Raw genomic sequence first — 17,350 nt, 5'->3', positions numbered from 1 at the left:
AGTAAAAACATTCTGAGACTAAAAGTCTTAGGATGACTGATTTATCACCTCTTTGGGGACGTCAATTTGAAGGCTGCCTGACGCCCAGAATTTATTTAAGGAATCACCTGTTGTTGGGGATTGGGGTTGCTGTACTGCGGTGAATGTTTCTGTGGCTGAATCTTTCTGTGTGGCCACAGAAATGTGTACTTTTGTACATCCCCAAAGCTTTTTTATTGTTCTCTTTTTCTCTGAGCTATGAAGACCTGCCAGAAGCAACCTCTTGTGGAAGGAGGCTGAGTCCCAGGCTCCCAGGGCTGGCCAGGTGGAAGATTTCGGCCCCGGGGCCAGGACTGCTCCTCCTTCCCAGCCAGCTTCACAGACCCTGGTGCAAGAGCAGAGTGCTGGGGCCTGGGATGGCCAGCTCTGGGAGGAGCCGGGGAATGGGGAAGGGGCGCTGATAGGTGGGAGGTGCTCACACACTGGGCAGGTAGGAGTGGTCCTTGGCCCGGTGCTGCAGCGAGGCCAGCTTGGACATTTGCTGTAGCTGTTGCTCGCTGGGCCGGCTGGCTGGCACGCTGCTGAAAAGGCCCTTCAGGTAGTCGGGCAGGACCTGTGGGGGAGAATTCTGATGAGGGGCTGCAGGCAGACCTGCACTCAGGCATTCATCAGAGGAAGATGTGAACACGTGTCATGTTAATAGTTCTAATCTCGCCTGCCTGCTGGACTTTGGAGACCAATGAGAGGCACGTGAGGATAAGCTGTGAGGGCTGTGGCCCTGAAGCCCATGTGGGAGTCCCCACAGTGGCCAAGGAAGAGTGTCATGGACATCTGCATTGTATCGTTCAGGAACGGCCGGGGGCTGGGGTTTCTGAAAGCTGAGTGTGCACAGAGTCACTACAGCAGACCTCTGGGAAGCACCTCTGAGACTCTGAGTCACTAGATCTGGGGCAAGACTTGAGGATTTGCATTTTCCCAAGTTCCCAAGAGCTGCTCCTGGCCTGTAGGCCACAGCTCGACTCGAACTGGACCAGACCTCACAGGGCTGGTGGTCAACAGCCACAGCGTGTGGCCGTAGAGGCTAGGTGGCAGCATTCTGTACCCAGAATTGCCAAGACTTTGGCACCAGATCAACAAAATGTTGTCCGATCACCCACGAATGTTAGCACAGGAGGGGAGAACCCAGATTTTGTAAGCTCCATGATCCTGACTTATCTGAGTCTCATGAAGGAATAACACAAAGATAAAAGTAACAATGCCAGCAAAAGCTGCTCAGGCTTTTGGGGCAGGTCAAGCACTCAGAGGAATCAGGAGTAAAGGGGAAGTCAGAGCAGCCTCATAGAAGGGGTGCTATTGGGGGCAGCCTTGCAATCAATTTAGATGAACACAGGTGCAGGAAAGACAGGGCAGGTGGGATGTGACCGTGTGTGTAAAGGCCCACAAATTAGGTGGTGAGGGTGGCATGGTCAGGCTGCTCTGAGGAGTTCACACAGGGGATATAGGCACTAGGACTAGACATGTCAATCGGAGGAGGGGGGCCCTGAGGGGCTCATTCCATTAAGTGTCTGACTCTTGATTTCAGCTCAGATCATGTTCTCTGGTTTGTGAGACTGAGTCTCCATGTCGGGCTCCATGTTCAGCGGAGCATCTGCCAAAGATTCTCTCTCCCTCTCCCTCTGTCCCTCCCCACTGCTTGCACACACACACACACACACACACACTCTCTCTCTCTCTCTCTCTCTCTCTCTCTCTCCAAAAAAAGAAAAAAAAAAAGAAGGGAAGAAAGAAAGGAAGGGAGAGAGGGAGGAAGGAAGGTCAATGGGGCTGAAAACACGAAGGCATCAGATACCAAGGCTGTGACTCTGACTACACACAGGGGAGCCCGGAAGGTTCCAGAGCAGTGGGGTGGACCACATGTGCTGACCTGGTTGTAGTGCATGGTCACGTACAGCTCATTGTCAAACTTGAGAGGCTGATCCCAGAGCACACGCCGGAACCAGAGCATGTAGCCCCCATCCACCTGCTCCATCTCCGAGGCCACGTCCAGGATGTAGGCACAGCGGCTAAGTGGGCACACATGCTGGCCTGTGGAGAGTGGGGGTGGCTGCAGAGCATATGTGCAGACCCCGGGCAAGGCCCTTCCCTGCTTCAGGACATGGAGTCCTCCCTAAGGGAGAGCATGTGTATGGAACAGGGTGCCCTGTGTTTTTGGTCTCTCTTGATGAGCAGAGATGAGAATAATTCCAAGCAAAGCTAGAGTGTACCTAGGTCTCAGGAAGTGCCCTGGGTTATGCTCAGGGGGAGCCCAGCTCCTTTCCAGAGGTGGCTTGGGACATGGAGAAGCCCTCTAATCATGAGACCAGGTGGGTACCTTTCTACAGAACTCCTTCAGGAGAGACCCCTTGCTGGCCTCCTGGAATGGGTGGAGTGTGGAGAGGATTGGGGCTGGCAAGGAGCAAGGTCTGAGTCTGTGAGGAAGGTTTAAGTTTTTCCTTCTTGCTTTAACATTTCTGCTCCCCATCATACACCTTCAGTAACATTTTACCAAAGAGAGGGTGTGGCATCGATGATGAAAGTCCAGACTCTAGAGGCCAGACTGCCTGGGTTCAAATCCTAACTGTGTGACCTTGGGTAAATCCCTTAACCTCGGTGACATGCTGAAAAATGGACCCCTTCCCCAGAGAGGTCCATGTCCTACTCCCCAGAACCTGTGAATATGTTTGCCTTCATGGCAAAAGGACTTAGCAGATGTACTTAAATTAAGGATTTTGAGAAGGGGAGGTTATCCAGGATTAACCAAGTGGACCTGATGTCATCTCAAGGGTCCTCAGAAGGAGAGTAGGAGGGCGAGAGAAAGAGGAAGTTTTGAAGATTCTACACTCTTGGCTATAAAGATGGAGGAAGGGGCCACAACCCAAGGAGTGTGGGCAGTGTCCACAAGCTGGAGAAGGCAAGAAATTGGATTCTCCCCTAGAGCCTCCAGAAGGAGCCAGCCTTGCTGACATTTCAGGACTCGTGACCTTCAGAACTGTCAGATAATACATTTGTGCTGTTTTAAGCCACTAAATACATGGTAATTTGTTACAGCAGCCGTAAGACACTAAGTCAGCCTCCCCGGGCCTGTTTCGCCATCTGTCAACGGGGGTAGCCAGAGTTTCTACCTCATAGGGTTGTTGCAGGACTTAGAGGAGTTTCTACAATTAAAGTTCTCTGACCTGTGCCTGGGCCACCATATCTGGTCTGTAAATGTCAGTTATTAACACCATTTTGTTACCACCTTCCCCCGTCTTAGCTGGGCCCAGGGCAGGCAGGGCTGAGGACACACAGTTTAGAACCCAGGCAGCAGGGACAAGAGCTGGGTGCAGGTGGCCGGAGCTGACCAACAGGTGACAGGGGGCAAGAGCATGGTCTAGAGTGGGCAGCAGACAGAAGGGACCTTGGGCAGATAAGAAGGGGCTGGGGGAACTGCGGGAGAGGCTCTTCCTGCCACTGTCACAGCCTCAGAGACAGAAAGTAACGCCTGCACAGCAGGCTCCAGAAGTCAGGCTAGACTCTAGGAAACTTCCTAGGATGTAAGGAGCAGGTCCTGCCCTCTAGGAACTTCCAGTCTGGTAGGCAAGACCAACATCTGGAGCCGGGGGTGCCTGGCCCCCAGAAAAGTTCTTATGCATGGCATCCAGGGGCCTCCTGGAGGAAGTGGCATCTGACCTGGGCCCTCCAGACTGGGCCCTCATGCTCAGTCCTCCTAGCCACTCACCTTGGTTGGTGACAACGAAGATGACATACTCGCTGAAGGCCTCGGGGCGTGTCAGAGCCATCTCAGCACAGATTTCTTCCACCACATCCAGGGCCACCTGGGGGGAAGAAAGGGTATGGCTGGGCCAGCTGAGTGGACCTGTCCTCCCAGTCCACCCAGGCCCTCCACAGGGACACGAAGGACCCTGTGAGGCCTGAGAATTGGCCTTGTGCACAGGAGTACAGCTTTTAGAGCCTGAGAGACTCAGGGTTGAAACTCTGCCTCAGCAGTATGACCTTCACCTCTCTGAGGCTTGGTCTGCTTCCCTGAGAAATAAATCTTGCCCTGTGCAGCTTTGGAAGACACTGACAGGGGCTCAGCACCCTTCGGGGCCCACCCCAGAGACTGGGGTGTCCCTACCCCTCCGGCATCTACCTGTCAGAAACTTTCCCTCACTTACAGTGCATGTTTTGATTTTGAGATGGCGTTCAAGGCCTCCAGGGAGAAGAAAGAGCTGTCTCTTGGAACTGCGGCCCGCCTGGCACAAAGGGGAAGAGAGGAGAGAGGCTGGGTCCTGGGATCTGGGCCAGGATCTGGGCCCCCCTGCCCCCCCCCGCTATGGAAGTCCCCAAGTCAAGGGGCTCTAGACAGTCATGCGCAGGAACACTCATGCACCTGGACCTGCCAGGCCCGACTGTCCACTTCTGAGTGCTCAGTACACACAGGGTCTCTGGGCAGGGCTCGTGTTTCATGCTCATCCTGACCCCACCCCACACTCACCAACATGGCCCGAAGCTCCATGCTGCTGGGATGCTCCACGCGGCCTCCAAAACGCAGGGTTTTCTGCAGATTCTGCTCACAGGCCTTGGCAATCCCTGCAGAGACAGGGAGTCAAGGCCTTGCCCAGGGTAGGCAGTGGGAGAAAGAGGCTCTTGTGGCCACCAGCCACGAGCCCACTGGGTTCTCTCTATAACCTATGGGGCTTCTGTTCTCCAATGTCGGAGCTGAGGAGACAGTTCCTAGGGGGGGCGGGATTTGCCCAAGGTTGAGAGCTGCAGTGTGAGAGCTGCATTTGAACCCATGTCCCATGGGGCTAAGGCTTTTGTCTAGCCCATGGTCCCTTTGGCTACCTGTGAACCCTGGGAACAGCCGTCACTTCCAGCTGTTGCCTGAGGGTGTATCCCCCATAGGCTGTGTGGCTGCGGTGATGCGGCTGTGCCCTGCCAGCTGGGACCCCCTTGCCAACCCCCGCCCTTACCCAGAGCAGTGCAGAACCCGCCACCGCCTGTTTCTCTGGGTTAAAGAGTGCTCTCGCTCTGCTCCGGGGAGGAGGTGGAGGCAAGACCTATAGGGCACATTCTGCTGCCTCCACAGATCTGGGAGTCCTTCCTCAGGGGAGCCTATCCTCAGGGATCTATTCATCTCAGAGTCTGGGAGTGTTAATTGAATCAAAGCGGAGGATTCTGGGACAGGCAGAGTGAGGTCCCCTGTCTCCTGCCTGACTGCCATGATGACCACACAGCCCTAACCCTTTTCTTAGGGCGACCCCAGGGGTTGCTATGGCAACAAGGGTCAGGATGAGGCTGGGGACAGGCTCCTTTCCTCCAAATTCCCAGGGGGAAGGCTGAGACCCTGCCACCAGCTGGATCTGACCCCTGCCCAGACCCACTCCAGACCCTTGTTGGTTGGTAATGGCCAGAGACACGGGGCCTCACCCAGCTCTCCTGGCCCTTCTGCCTCCTTCATCCTCCCAACATGCCACACAGTCCCACGTCCAGCACCCCCTAGAAATCCCTTTCTTGTGCTCACCACCCAGAGTCAGCACTCACTGGCCCCTCACCTTGGAAAGGCAGGCCTGGGGTCCGGCTCACATCCTGGAGAAAGCGAACAAAGTGTGGCTGGAGGACCTCAGAGCAGCTGTGGTAGGCAGTCACGATGTACAGCAGCCTCCAGCCTCGCTGGCAGCTGTCCCTATTGGGGAACACACACGGGGCCACGTCATAGGTGGCCACAGCCCTAGAGTCTCCTGAGCCTGGGCTGGACATCTCTGGCTCTCAGGCAGCTCCTCTTTTCTGGGGTGCTCCTCCCTGGCTAGTGAGAGGAGGGCAGGTGGACGCCAAAGCCATGCAGAGGGTACACTGTGCTTGGGAATCCAGGATGGGAGACAAGGAAAGCAGGAGATGAGGCCCCTGATGTGACATGCCGGACTGCACAGAAAACCAAGTATTCCCTGGGTATAATCTCTCTGGGGAGGCTCCTGAGTGAAGGTCCTTGAAGGGGGACTGGAGGAACCCTCTGGGGCTGTGTGCATGTAGTGGCAGAGAAGGCCTGGGGGTGGGAAGGGGCAGGAGGACATGCCGAATGCTTCTATTATTCCTGGAGGCATGGAGAGTCAGTGGGGGAGGTAGACTAGATGGGGATGGGTGGGAGATCTGGTGAACAAGAGCATCCCACACTGGGCACTTGCTGGGTGCTGGTCCTGTGCAGGACATTCATCTTCACACTGCCCTGGATGTGAGGGTTTCATTTGTGGGGTCCACTGGGGTCTGGGGACAGCACTTGGGCTTCCTTTAAGCATCCACTCCCACCCTGGGTCACTGTGAGTTGGTGACTGGCATGGAAGCCAGGTCTGCCAACTAGAACACTGTAGCCCCTGGCCACAATGATTGGTTTAGGGATGGTTAGTTGATCCACATCTGGCTAGTTAGATCAGCCTTCCTTTGAATATGGTGATTGGTTAAGGGACAGAAATTTGACCCAGTTCTGGCCAAAGCTCTTGCAGTGGGCCCAGGGATAGGCACAGGACCAAGTCAAATCAGTAGGACTGGATTTGCGAATTTTAGCTATAATTGGATCAATCTTGCTTTCCCTAAGATTACTGAGCTGAAAAATGTCTCTCCAGAGCTGTTTCTTGCTAATGCACGGAAGATATTACTTAAGAACACTATCAACACAGAGAAAACCAGGGCTAGATTACAGAGAAAGCCTGCTTCCCAATGATACCTGGATCCAGCCATGCCTGAACCCATATTTGGTGGTTTCAGTCACCTGAATCCTCTTTTGCTTAAACCAGCTTGAATTGGGCTTTTGTCACTTGCAACCAAGAATCTGGACTTGCAGATTATCATTGCCATTTTACAGGTCTGGGACCTGTAAAAGAAACTGAATCTTGGACAAACAATTCCAAACACATGTACTCTGTCTACTGAGTGAGGAAGAGGATGGTGGGAGACAATCAGGAGGGAAGACCTGGGTACAGGGGGAAAGACTGAACAGACCCCTCTTGGAGCAATGACACGATGTGGGGAGTAGGGTACAGGGGTTACGGCCCAGCGCACTCACTGCTTGGTGCTGGTGTTGTCTGTGATCTGCTTCACAACTTGGCAGTAACACTCGTCCCGCATGACTTCGTGGTCCTCACACAGCTGAAGGAGGCCATGCCGGAGCCCGTGCCACACACCAGGCACATGAAAACAGGGTGTGCACTTGGAGAAAGGCCTGGTGTCCCTTCCTCAGCCCCCTCCCCACTGCAGGGTGCATTCCTCTTTGGGGTCCCCACCCCAATGTCCTGCAACTTTGCTTGACAGATGGGGAAACTGAGCTACACAGCAGGCAAGGGAGCATCCACCAAAATCTGCTGGACTAACCTTCAGGAGGGTGTAAAGCACATCCAGTTCACTCTGGCCTTTCAGTGGAGCGTCACCCATGAATCTCATCACAGCTGTAGGAAAGACTTGTCCCACCCGGGGCCACCAGGCACCCAGCTGCCCACTCACCCCGGGGCACGCCAAGGTTGGGGCCATCCCTGGGAGGGTACGACCCTGGGGCAGCTGGAGGTTCCTCTTCCGTAAATGTGGCCCCAGGCCTGAACTGAGGGGGAGACCCTTAGGACCAGAGGGCTGGGAAGAGCAGGGTCCCACGGCTGGATCCCACCTGGCCCAGGCCCGCCCCACCCCCACACCTAAGAACATGTCGGTGGCCATCTTGTTGAGGCTGCTGTCACTGAGCTCGATGAGAGACTCTTGCAGTGGGGTCTGCGAGGGGAGGAAGGGCTCGTGTCATGACCGTGGAGGGACAAGCCAGAAAGGAGGGCCATGCGGTGCCTCCTGTGTTATGACAGGAGAGGTCACATCATAAAAAAGCCGCCAGGCGTGTTAGGCACTGGGGGGAGATGCTGCCCTAGGAGGAACTAGGTCCTTGGGGTGCTGAGAGCTGGGAGGGGTCCTACTGAGGACAAGGCTGTTTGTCCCACCAAAGACCTAGAAGGGGCTCTTGCATCACCATTTTACAGATGAGGAACCAGACTTGGGGCTGGACACCTTGGTGAAGCAGAGTATGTCTTCCAAGGTCCTGGACTCCCGACCTTCCTTGGATTTTAGCCTGAGGCCATCCCTGCAACAGGAGATAGGTGCTACTCATAAGTCTTGCCTCTGAGCCTCTGGCTATATCCCCTTTCCACCCAGAATGTTCTTTTTTTTTTTTTTAATCTTTTTTTTTTAAATTTTTTATTTATTTATGATAGTCACACACAGAGAGAGAGAGAGAGGCAGAGAGACATAGGCAGAGGGAGAAGCAGGCTCCATGCACCGGGAGCCTGACGTGGGACTCGATCCCGGGTCTCCAGGATCGTGCCCTGGGCCAAAGGCAGGCGCTAAACCGCTGCGCCACCCAGGGATCCCTTTTTTTTTTTTTTTTAATTTTTATTTATTTATGATAGTCACAGAGAGAGAGAGAGGCAGAGACACAGGCAGAGGGAGAAGCATCACCCAGAATGTTCTTGACCCAATGTCTGTCAACCAGGCAGGAAGGCTCCCAGAAGCTGAGGCTGCAGGCAGACCTCACATCTGAGTGGTTTCTCCTCCCCCCCATCAGAAGTGCGGCAGCCTCACTTGGATGGCTGCCAGAAGCCCCAGAAGGGCCTTCTTCAGCGTGGGCATGAGGGCTGGGACCACCACTCACTGGGGTCTCCTCTGAGGGTCTCGGAAATACTTCTGGGCAAACTCAAGCATCGAGTACGGTGGGAGAGTCAGGCCATCGTCTGCATGGTCAGGGGAGCCAGCCCTGACCAGGGGACCCTGCAGGAGGGCCAGAGTTAAGAGGTCCCGTCCTGCCACTCCTGCCACACCTGCTCATGCTCAAAGCTACCATACCCAACCCCAGCCTGACTCTGTCCAAATCCTCTCAGGCTGCCCCTAACCCCCACCCACCTAGACTCACCCCCACTCGGTAGTCCTGACACCTTGCACCAAGTCACTCCTACCACAGCCCAGCTGACCCCACCTCCTGCCGCCTCTGGCCATGCCCCCTCCATCTCCCCAAAGCTTGGTCCTGGCTGACCTAGCCCCTTACTCCACCCTTCCCTGGCTCCATTCCACACACCTGCTCCTGCCCCATATGCTTGGGTCCCCCCCACCTCATCACAACCCTGCTGACCCCCACCATCCCGAACCCATCTGGCCACACCTCCAATCATTTCTGCTCCTGCCATGGGTCACACATCTGGCTGGCCCTATCAGGTTCTGCCTATCCTGGGATTGGCCATACCCTCGGCTGACCTTGCTCCCAACTGCCTCCACCATCAAGCTGACCACCCCGTTGTCTCAGCCCCGCGGGCCCGGCTCTGATGGTCTCACCTCCCTCCTGCGGCCCACCTCCCATGCAGCAGCTGTGGAGCCCACAGCAGCGGCCACAGCAGCAGCCCGGCCCCGGCCTGGCTCAACCGGCAACTGTAGGAAATCAGGGGCAGCCGCAGGCTGCACGAGGTCAGAAGGGAAGCGGCCCACACGCCCGTGGATGGTCCCGAACCTCCAGCCTAGGGGGCAGGTAAAGGGTCTGAGACAAGCAAAAGGGTCACGTCTCAGGACTAAGGGGCCCCTCTAGGGATACTGGAGCACCCTCCTGCCCCTGCCCCAGTGTTCTGTGCAGGAGGCCATGGAGACTCTGCAGCTGAGAACACAGGGTAAGGAAAGGCATTCCGTCAGTGGGAGGTGGACCAGAAAACACGTGCTTGTGGATGCTCCGGCAGAGAGACAGAGAGACCCGGGCCACATACACAGAAACAGTAACTAACACTGACAGAGAGCCCTCAGCCAGATATGCAGACAGAGGGCTGGATGAGGGGGCCGCCAGGAGGAACTGGCTGGGGCCGCAGCAGGCGGCCAGGCCAGGCCCCCCTGGGGCACCGAGAAACCCCCATAGAGCATCTGCAATGTGAGTGCATGAAGCCAGGATGAGCTGTTTAGGGTTTCCAGGTTGGACTGGGGGATCCAGGGTATCCACCAAAGTCGGGGCCTCTACGCCGCAGCTCCTCCAGGTACACGACCTTCTTGCGGACAACACAGCCAGCGCTATAGCCTGCGGGTCGAGCTCATGTCAGCACCTGCCAGGGAGGCCCCCTTGCCGAGCCTCTGCCGCCCATACCCATGGTGTCCCATGGCCCTGACCCATTCGAGGTGGCTCCAGGGGCTGCAGGTGGATGATGTCACCCTTGTGGAAGGCAAGCAGTGCTGGGTCTTCAGGTAGGAAGTTCCTCACTGCGACCACGTAGTCCGAGTCCTGGGTCAGCCAGGGGCAGGGTGAGTGGCTGCAGTCCCATCCCCCTCCTCCCAGAGGACTGGGGCCACTCCCCCGCTCCTCTTTTCCACAGGTATTCCACCCTGACTCATGGGAAACGGGACATTCCCTAGGTGAGAGAGGGAAGAATGTTATGGGAGTCGAAGGGATGGCCTTGTAAAGGGCTGGAGACTGGAATCCGATGAACACATATGGGGCTTACCCATCCACTCCCTCACCAAAGCTTCCTTGCTGAGGCCTGAGGGCTGCCCAGTCCACGTGTGCACATGCACACACACGCACACACCCATACTTCTCAGGGAGGCGTGGCTGGTGTGTAAATGACACAGGGGAACCCTGTTTTCCATCCCTGGTCCCTTGAGGAGGGACCTCCCCTGTAGAAGGACCCTGACCTTCTTCAGTTCCAGGATGAAGTCGTCGACCAGGGTCTTGACCTGATGAGCTCGGGCTGAGAAGAGGATGACCTTCTCGCTGGCCAAGTTGAACTCCAACATGTTCTGGGAGGGAATGGTCACAAACAGGATGTCCGCAAAGCTGGAGAATGGGAAAGTGGCATGAAGGCAGGGCTCCTTGGCCAGAGGGCGCCTTCCTCCCTACCCGGCCTGCTCCTCTGCTCCTGCCCTGGACCATTCCCAAAGCCCAGCCCCACCTGAGCGCCCTGCTGCCTGCCACAGGGACCTGGGAGCCTGCCCAGCCTCCGCTCCCCATCCTGCCTGTGGCCCTGGCCCATTTCCTATCACCCGTGAACCGACACTCCAGCCCTCACTACCCTTGGCCTTGCTCTACTTTTTTTTCCTTTGTCTCTTAATGCAACCTCCCAGATCTTGCCCGCACAAATCTATCTCCTTCACCCACTGACCAAATTCTCTGCCTCTTTCAAAACAAGGAGCTTTCCCGCAACCAAGGAATGAGGTTCTATTCTTGTTCTTGTGTGACAGAGGACAAAAGGGGCTGCTGGCAGGGGAGGGGTCCAAGGACTCAGGGAGGTCTTATGCCAGGACACGCTTTCCATTCCTGGCTGTACAACAAAACTCAGCTGTTCACAACACAGACACCCCCACTGTGCAGTGAGCTCTGGAAGGGCAAGGCTGGGGTGTAGTCTAAGAGGCAGGCCAGGGTAGAGGGCTCATAGCTCATCTGCTTCCTGGCTATGTGACCTGAGACAAGCAACTTCTCTCACTGAGCCTCAGTTTCCCCATCTGTAAAACAGACTTGCTTAAAGGGCTCAGCAGAGAGCCTGGCACATCACAGGCACTCAGCAATCAGCTGGGGAGAGTCGGTGAGGAGATGCTACTGCCCAGCATGCCCACGCCCAGCTAACCCCATTCTCACCTGCCTGCCCGCTGCTCACCTGTATGTGCGCAGGACCTGCAGCTGCCCGCCAGCCTCCCGGCTGCCCTTGCCCATCCTTACGAGCTTGATGCCCATGTGGGACACAGCCAGGATCTGCACGCCAGTGCCCACACTGCCCTGGGGTGGAGATAAGGGACACTTGAGAGTCTTCTAGCCTCTTCCCTGAAGTCCCTGGGTGAGCGGGGGCCGGCAGGGCACTCGCACCGTGGCAGGGAAGAGGCGGGAGAAGTAGAGCTCCCAGCTGTCACGTGCAGTGCTGACCACGGCCCGCTTCACGCTCTCCGGTGCCAGGGGCCGCTGTGTGTCCAGCTGGTTCTGGGCTGAGGGATGCAGGTCGGGTCAGAACCCTCTCTCCCCTCTGCTGCCAGCCCACATTGCAGGGAGGAAGGCTGACACCCAGCAGGAAGATACTGGAACAGGGTGATCTCCATGTCTACACTGGGAAACCACAACTAGGGCCACACAGTGTATTAGGCAAAACTGAACTCAGACTGGCAGCCTGGCCCTGGAAGAGGCCAGAAGTAGAGCAAGGAAGGCTATATGAGAGGTGAATGGGGCTGGGTTTGTCAGCCCCAATCTCCTTCTAAGAAGGCCTGGCCCGGTTCTAGCTGGCTGCCCCATCCGTGTCCCTTCCCATCCCCTGTGGTACCAAACAGGGCCTTCATCTTCAGCCTCTCATCCTTGGAGATGCGCAGGCAGGCCTCGGAGAGCGTGTCGTGGAGGATCTGTGGAAATGAGCCACGATGCAGGTGGCTTGTGAGACTCCCCCATCTGGGAACCCAGGCTGGATTGTTCCAGTGTGAGTGGAGACGTGAGACTCCTATTTACATAGCAGTGGGGTCATCTGTGTGAATCAGATCTCATTTACAAAGGCCCCTCTCCTTTATCTTCTCTTCCACAACCCATGCCGCCCTTCCTGGACCGTAGCTTCCTCCTCTACATACTGGGGCTGGGATTTGACTTCTGAGTCCCATCTAGCTCAGACAAACTGTGTGTCTGGTTAAATCAAATTGTGGGCTTGTCCATAAGGGTGGGAAGTTCAGAACAGCTCCCCATCCTCACTATGGTCAAGGACCCTAAATCCAAGAGTATAGAAACAAGATTTGCAGAAGGCTAGTCTATGCACCCATTGTCCAGATGAGCACACTGAGGCAGAAAGGAAGGAGTAGACCTCACCTGCCGGAACAAGAGGTCTAACTGCACAGGGTGGCTGTAGGTGTCCTTGGGGTAAAATACCTGTGGGATTGGGGCTCCAGTGAGGCCCTTTGGGCAGTCCTCTCACTTTGCTTCCTACCCCGCAGATAAAGTGGGCTCCGTACCACCTGGGCCCCTGGCTTCTGACTCCACTGTCTAGCTTAGACCAGGGTCTAGCGGCCCCACCCTAGCCCCACCCCCCTCCCTGCCCACACTCCCATGCACCCCTCCTTTGGCTTCAGCCTGGCCAGGTACCTCTTTGCGCAAGAAGATCCGCCAGGGGGCGTCCTGGTAGCCATAGAAGTTGGCGTTCACCAGGCGGTGCAGCTGTGTCTGCAGAGGTTCCTCAGGGGGCTCCAGAGACCGCAAAGGCGGCACTGGGGAGCACAGTGAGTGAAAGAGGCAGGGCCAATGAGGAAGGGGATTGGGGGCGACCTCTTGTCAGGGAAGGGGCTGGGGCTAAGTGGTCTCCCACAACCCTGGCTGCAGACACACCAATCACAGGGACACACAAGCACAATCATACAATGGCTCAATCTTTCACTTAATGCATATATAGATCATATATAGATAGTGTATGCAGCAGGTCTGTGTTAGAGCCTGGGGGTGGGTGCTGAGCAGTATAGACAAGGCGTCTGCCCTTGTGTTGACAGTCTCATGATAGGTGTGGGTAGAACAGACAATTAAATAACAAAGATCTCAAAAAAAAAAAAATAACAAAGATCTCAGTTCTAGGAGCTGGGATGGAAAGAAAACTGGGCTACTTAGGAAAGTCTAGGGGCTGGTCTATGAGAGTCCTTCCATCTCTGCAACCCAGCTCACTTCTCTGAGATGATACTGAGCCAAGACCTGAATGATGAGGAGGGCCAGACATGCAAAGATCTCTTAGGGAAGAGCATTCTAGGTACAGCAAGTACCTAGCAAGGCCCTGAAGTAGGAGTGGGCTTGCTGTGTTCCAGGAAGAGAGTGTGCCAAGGGGAGAATGGGGTGGGGGGAGGATGAGGTTGGGAAGGTGGGCAGATCATGCGGGGTTTCAGAGACCATAGTGAGAAGTCTAGAGTTCATCCTAGGAGTCATGGGAGAGTTTGTGGCAGGGACATGATGTGAACTGATTTATATCTTCTAAGATACACTGTGGTTACCATGAGGCAGAGGACACAGAGATTATGGTTCCAATTGTGAGGCCAGGAGGGTTGTTTTTTTTTTTTTAATATTTTATTTATTTATTCATGAGAGACACAGAGAGAGGCAGAGACACAGGCAGAGGGAGAAGCAGGCTCCCTGAGGGGAGCCTGATGTGGGACTTGATCCCAAAACCCTGGGATTGTGCCCTGAGCCAAAGGCAGATACTCAACCACTGAGCCATCCAGTGCCCCCTGAGGGCTGAGTTTATAATCCCGGTCGGACACTTTTGAGCTGTGTGATCTTGAGCAAGTCACTTAACCTCTCTGTGTTGGTTTTCCCATCTGTAACACCTAGACAAACATGGTACTTCCTTGAAGGATTTTAGTGAGGATGTAGCAAGGCCAGAGTGGGTGTGGCCTGAAGTCACTGTTAGTTAAGTGCTGATATACTTACACAAATGTCCACACAGTATGTCCACGTGGCTCAGGGACACAGACACACACATGCCACTGACACATAGACCAGGACTCACCTGCACTCACACAGACTTACTCACATGCTTGGACAACAGCCCTCTGCCCCTCCCTTCCTCCCTTCCTCCCTCCTAGCCCCTCACCTGGAGTGGGTCCCGTGGATGGCCTTGGGGTGCTGGTCACTGGTTTCACCAAGGCCACAGCCTCTCTGGGCACCTGTCCGCCAAAAAAAGAGAGTGCTCAGAGGGTCATGGGGGGGTCCCCAGGGAGGGGACAGGGTCTGGGGCAGCAGCAGGGTCATAGCTGACAGGGGCAGCTGGTTTCTGAGGCTCTCCAACACCCCACTTTGTCTTTTGTCCTGTCTGGGCCCAGCCCAAAGCCGCCCCTCACCTGGCTGCCAGATGCTGCTGCTGGGTGGCTCATCTGCCCTTTGAGGATCATCAAGGCCTCCTCGTGAGGGTCTGGCCGCTTCACAAACCCCTTTCCACCATCCTTCCTGGTGGATTGCATAGGAATTTCTTCTTCCCAGCCACAGAGTTCTAGAATAGGGAACTTTTTCCTCCACCCCCATCTCTATCATCATACATGAAAACCCAGAGAGGATTATAGACTGGTCTGAGGTCACACAGCACAACCTAGAGCATGGTCTGGGCCTTTCTTTCTCCACCCCAAAGGCTCATCTGGATCTTCTGCATAAAAAAACTCACTCCCTGAAGGTTGCTGGGCAGGGAGCACCCAGCTGGTGGCCACTCAGGTATGGTGAGGAGGCCACTGGCCCAGAGGGCTGGGGTGGGGGCAGAGCTGACCTGAGGGCCTCGGGCCGGCCTCCCCGGGGTGGCTGCTGGTACTGCCTCACGATGTTCTTGATCTGCTGTGTGGGCTGAGGGAAGTGCTCTGAGTTGAGCGTTGAATACCGGACTAGATCCGGGCAGGGCGAAGCTGTGGGTGAGGGATGGGGGTAGGGAACAGAGTAAGGCCACAGTTGGTGTGAGGAGGGGACAGCTACATGCCCAATCCCGCCCACCCCCACTGGGATAGGACACTCACTGGTTTCTGGACAAACCCGGTCCTGAGCTAGAATGGGGGCAGCCACAGGCTTGGTGGGGAGTCTTGGGGCCTTGGCCAGAGGGGCTGGGGCCAAAGGCTTTGGAGCAGAGCGCAGGAGCACAGGCTTGGCTGGGGGTCCAGTGCCCACAAACTTGGGCTGTGCCTCTGGCGCTAGGGGTTTCTGCAGAGAATGAAGAATAGAGTATGCTTCCTGGGACACACTGGCCTATTCTCGGGGACCCTGTGTTTGCCCAGGATGGGCTTGAGGCTACTACCCCAGAGAGGCACGGTGAGACCCTGGAGTAGCACAGCGCTCAGCTGGGTAGGCCAGGCTCACCTCTGGAGGCAAGGGCCTTGGGGTGGGACCCAGCGGATGCTGCTGGAGTGCCATGGCCTGTAGGGTCATCTCCCGGGCCTGGGGAGAGGTGGTGGTGGGGGTGACCAGGCAGGCCTGCGCTCAGGGCACCTCCCACAGCCCAGCTAGCACTCACCAGTAGGACAGCCTGTTTGTGGATGAAGGCTTGCTGCAGAGCCAGTGTGGAGGCATCCAGGCCTGGGACTGCGGGGAGCCATGTCAGAAGGCATGGATCCCAAGGGGCAGGACATGGGGGGAAGTGGGGATTTCCTAGCTAACCCCCACCCTGCGGCTGTCTCAGCCCCAACGGGCCAGTGGCTGCCTCCATTCTGCCCCTGAGAACCAGGAGGAGGGCCCCCTCCCCTTGCCCACCCTGGAACCACTCTAGGGGCAGGCACTGACTTGGCTTTGGCTTTGGCTTTGGCTCTGGAGGCCTCCTGGGGGGGTCTTCAGTGCTGCTACTGCCGCTTCCACCAGGCTGGCCTCCCCCTTTCATGCGGTAGGCAATGGCTGTTGGCTTCTCCAGGTCCTGGGGGCAGCAGGTGGCTCAAGTATCTGCCTCACTGTCATACTCCCGAGGTTCCAAGGCAACGGGCATCTGACACCAGCCACCTCCTCTGTCCCCGGGGCCCCACATCAGCCTAGTGTCTGCTTTATGCCCAGCTTCTGCTCATGCAGCATCCCAGTCAATACCCCACCAGCCCTGCAAATCCACCCAATCCACCCCCTCTCACAGATGAGTAAACAGGTTCAAAGAGGAGCTGTGCCCTGCTCAGGGCTGCACATCATGCCATGGAGGGACTCCTGGGACTTTCCAGAATGAGCAAGGGTACCTGATGGGGCTGGCTCCCACCCCAGGTGGAGGAGGGGCCCTAGACCTTTAGCCGTGGGTGGTTCTGGGATCAGCCAGGAGCATCTCTAGCCATGAGCGCACCCTCAACCTTTGCCTGGCCCCCAGCAGAGACCCAGGCCCAGCTACCCCCTGGCCCTGGCTGCAAGAGGCTCCTGCATCTCCTGTGGGTGTGTGACTAGATATGTACATGCGGTCCCAGTTTTCTGCCAATACCCCGCCCCGTCCCTACCGCGTCCCCGTAGGACAGCACGGGGTCGAAGAGGCTGTCCAGGTAGCAGTCCAGTCCCCTGTGGGGCACAGAGGGTTCTCCCAGGCTGTCTGAGTCTGGGGGGTGAGGGGGAGGCAGATACAAAACCAAGTTGTTTTCTCCTGCTGATCACCCCACATGGCCCCCAGGATCCCTCCCGACCAGAGAGAGTGGCCCCTCCTGGTTGGCCTCAGTGGGTGGCTGTCCCTCTCTGGGCCCTGTTCTCCCTGTTTGTACCATCCTCGTTGTGGCTCCAGTACCCGTCGGAGTCAGCCACTCTGGGCACGCATCCCTGGGTCTGGGGCCTGGTGGGTGTGTCCTCATCTGAGTCCCAGCTGTTCCCAAACAACCTGTAGGGAAGGGGAACATGGAGCAGCTGACCGCCTGAGAGATGATGGCCCTCCCAGAATGACCC

General features: G+C 56.4%; 1 protein-coding gene across 1 annotated transcript in view; it reads right to left on the bottom strand.

The window, feature by feature from the left end:
- MYO15A (myosin XVA) overlaps positions 1-17,350 on the bottom strand; it is a 51,778-nt gene that overhangs the window by 7,906 nt on the left and 26,522 nt on the right. Inside the window, 29 exon segments of the mRNA XM_072820882.1 lie at positions 459-592; positions 1,904-2,064; positions 3,737-3,833; positions 4,176-4,253; positions 4,496-4,590; positions 5,556-5,686; positions 7,058-7,140; positions 7,363-7,436; positions 7,677-7,749; positions 8,035-8,107; positions 8,675-8,790; positions 9,349-9,527; positions 9,995-10,069; positions 10,159-10,270; positions 10,681-10,822; positions 11,640-11,758; positions 11,846-11,961; positions 12,291-12,366; positions 12,818-12,877; positions 13,091-13,212; positions 14,577-14,649; positions 14,824-14,929; positions 15,240-15,372; positions 15,481-15,661; positions 15,818-15,895; positions 15,972-16,039; positions 16,238-16,364; positions 16,918-17,012; positions 17,125-17,285. Coding sequence (XP_072676983.1) covers positions 459-592; positions 1,904-2,064; positions 3,737-3,833; positions 4,176-4,253; positions 4,496-4,590; positions 5,556-5,686; positions 7,058-7,140; positions 7,363-7,436; positions 7,677-7,749; positions 8,035-8,107; positions 8,675-8,790; positions 9,349-9,527; positions 9,995-10,069; positions 10,159-10,270; positions 10,681-10,822; positions 11,640-11,758; positions 11,846-11,961; positions 12,291-12,366; positions 12,818-12,877; positions 13,091-13,212; positions 14,577-14,649; positions 14,824-14,929; positions 15,240-15,372; positions 15,481-15,661; positions 15,818-15,895; positions 15,972-16,039; positions 16,238-16,364; positions 16,918-17,012; positions 17,125-17,285 — 3,138 coding nt within the window.

The sequence above is a fragment of the Canis lupus genome, chromosome 3 (genome assembly GCF_048164855.1).
Source record: "Canis lupus baileyi chromosome 3, mCanLup2.hap1, whole genome shotgun sequence".
NCBI lineage: Eukaryota > Metazoa > Chordata > Mammalia > Carnivora > Canidae > Canis > Canis lupus.
Note: the sequence above shows the minus strand (reverse complement) of the source record. Positions and strands in the feature narration are given on the sequence as shown.